We start from the raw sequence: 2,129 nt of genomic DNA, 5'->3' as shown, positions 1-2,129 counted from the left end.
TAAGGGTCTTACCTTGGAGGGTGCTCCAGTTTGGAAGCTCCCGTGGGGCATGGGCAAGGGGCCCAGGCCAGCCAGGGTCCCTGGCCTCCTGCTGCCACTGCTGCTGTGGCCCTCCATGTCTGCAGCCCCTGGCAGCCCGGGCTCCCACAGGCTCCGGCTCCAGCTCCTCTGCTCCCGGGAACCAGTGATGTCATCAGCCGCTTCAACCTGCTGAGAATTTAAAGGCACAGGCATCCCAACCTAGAGGTGGTCAGGGCCAGGTGGCCTACCCCCCGGGAACCCTTCCAGCCGACTGCTGAAGTTGGAATGGTCCTGGGGGTGTGGGGAAGTGTGCCCATTGGCTTGGCCTGGGTCCCACCTGGCAGCATGGAGTAAGCTGTCTGTCTGTCTGTCCCCTCCCACCCCCCACCAGCAGGCCTGGCTGGCCCTTGCTCAAGGGAGGGGCATTGACACACCTGAGGGTAAAGGGGAGACAAGTCACTGGAAGTCAGTACCCCCTTCAGGGCCTCAGGGACACCTGAGTCCCTACCCTGATCCTGTGACCTTCCTGGTGTCCTGCCAGCTCAGGACTTGCCTCGGCCCCCACCCTTGCTCCATTTTCAGGCCTCGGTGCCCGCCCCCTGCCTGGCTCTATCCTTCTCATCCCAGAGGCCAGACACCCAGGCTCTGGCTACTGGAGTCCTTTCCCACCTCAGCCTCAGCAGGGCCCCTCCTCTTCTGCTGACACTTCCGCCCGCCTGCCCTGGGACGTCCCCACCCACAGCCAGGCCCATCCCAGCCCCGGACCTCTCAGCTTTCCTTTCTCCTGTGCTCGGTGGGTGTGGTTTGGGAGGGAGACACGTTCAAGGTCACCTAGTCAGCTGAGGAGGTCTCCTGCGTTTCAATGAGGAAAGGGAGTGGCCTCAGTGACCCAGGACCAGTACGAGCCAATTGAAGTACCGGAGGAAGGGAATTGGGGCATAGAAGAGCCAGCAGTGGGGGAATGGACTGCCAGGAGGGCCCTGGGAGCTCCTGTGGCCAGAACCTAGCACAGGACTTGATGTTCAACAGGCCCAGGGAAATGTTTGTTGAATGAATGAATGAACACATGAAAGAAAGAGAAGAGCCCTAACCGGTTTGGCTCAGTGGATGGAGCATCAGCCTGCGGACTGAAAGGTCCCAGGTTCGATTTCAGTCAGGGGCATGTGCCTTGGTTGCGGGCACATCCCCAGTGGGGAGTGTGCAGGAGGCAGCTGATCGATGTTTCTCTCTCATCGATGTTTCTAACTCTCTATCCCTCTCCCTTCCTCTCTGTAAAAAAATCAATAAAAAATATTTTAAAAAAAGAAAAAAGAAAGAGAAGAGGGAATGAGTGACCACGTTCGGGGATGTCTATGGTTCCTCGCCATCTTCCTCCTCCCTATTCCCATCCGTATCTGCTAAGCAGTGCCTGCAATCCCAGTTCCCCCGGAATGGCTGGTTTCCTTAGCGGGATCCTGCTCAGTTTAGGAGGAAAATGTTCAGCTTTGTGCTTCTGCATTCTCACAGGCCCGTGTGGTTCCCTACCCGAAAGTCGTGTGGACAGATGCCTTTCTGCCCCTGGATGGACTTTTCACCTCTGCTTGGCTGCCTCTGGGTCTAGTCTGTGTTTCTGGGCCAGCGACTCTGCGAGGCTGGAATTCGCAGAGGGGGAGACCCAGGTCCCCTCAGGGCCCTGGGGCAGAAGGGTGTTTAGATGGTGACGGTGGAGGCGATGATAGTGGTAGTGGGGTAGGTGACTGTAGTGGTGGAGATGATGATGGACGTAATGATGATGATGCAAGTGCAGGGCGGACAGTGATGGAGGAGGCAGTGGAGCGCATGGTGATGGCAATAGAGGAGGTGATAAAGAGGCTCAAATGGTGGTAGTGGAGGTAGTAGAATGGAGGGGTGGGGGTAATAGTGAGGAGGGCGATGGTAAAAGTGGAGGAGAGGTGGGCAGAAGAGGTAGTGGGATGTTATGTGGATGGGAGAAGAGGTGGTGATGGCGTCGGAGGTGGGGGTGGGGGTGCGGGTGAGGAAGGAGGTGAGAGTAGACATGGGAGTGGTGTGCGGACCACCAGAGAGGGAAGGAAAATGTAAACTTACCTCGTCCAGCCCTCTGACTCCTG

General features: G+C 57.7%; 1 protein-coding gene across 1 annotated transcript in view; it reads right to left on the bottom strand.

The window, feature by feature from the left end:
- INPP5J (inositol polyphosphate-5-phosphatase J) overlaps nt 1–675 on the bottom strand; it is a 30,095-nt gene extending 29,420 nt beyond the window's left edge. Inside the window, exon 1 of the mRNA XM_015562839.1 lies at nt 13–675. Coding sequence (XP_015418325.1) covers nt 13–234 — 222 coding nt within the window. The 5' untranslated portion in view covers nt 235–675. The remainder of the gene's footprint in view (nt 1–12) is intronic.
- Between the last annotated feature and the right edge of the window lie 1,454 nt (nt 676–2,129).

The sequence above is a fragment of the Myotis davidii genome, unplaced genomic scaffold (genome assembly GCF_000327345.1).
Source record: "Myotis davidii unplaced genomic scaffold, ASM32734v1 scaffold478, whole genome shotgun sequence".
In the NCBI taxonomy this organism is placed as follows: domain Eukaryota; kingdom Metazoa; phylum Chordata; class Mammalia; order Chiroptera; family Vespertilionidae; genus Myotis; species Myotis davidii.
The sequence above is the reverse complement of the archived record's forward strand: the minus strand, read 5'-3'. Positions and strand labels throughout refer to the sequence as shown.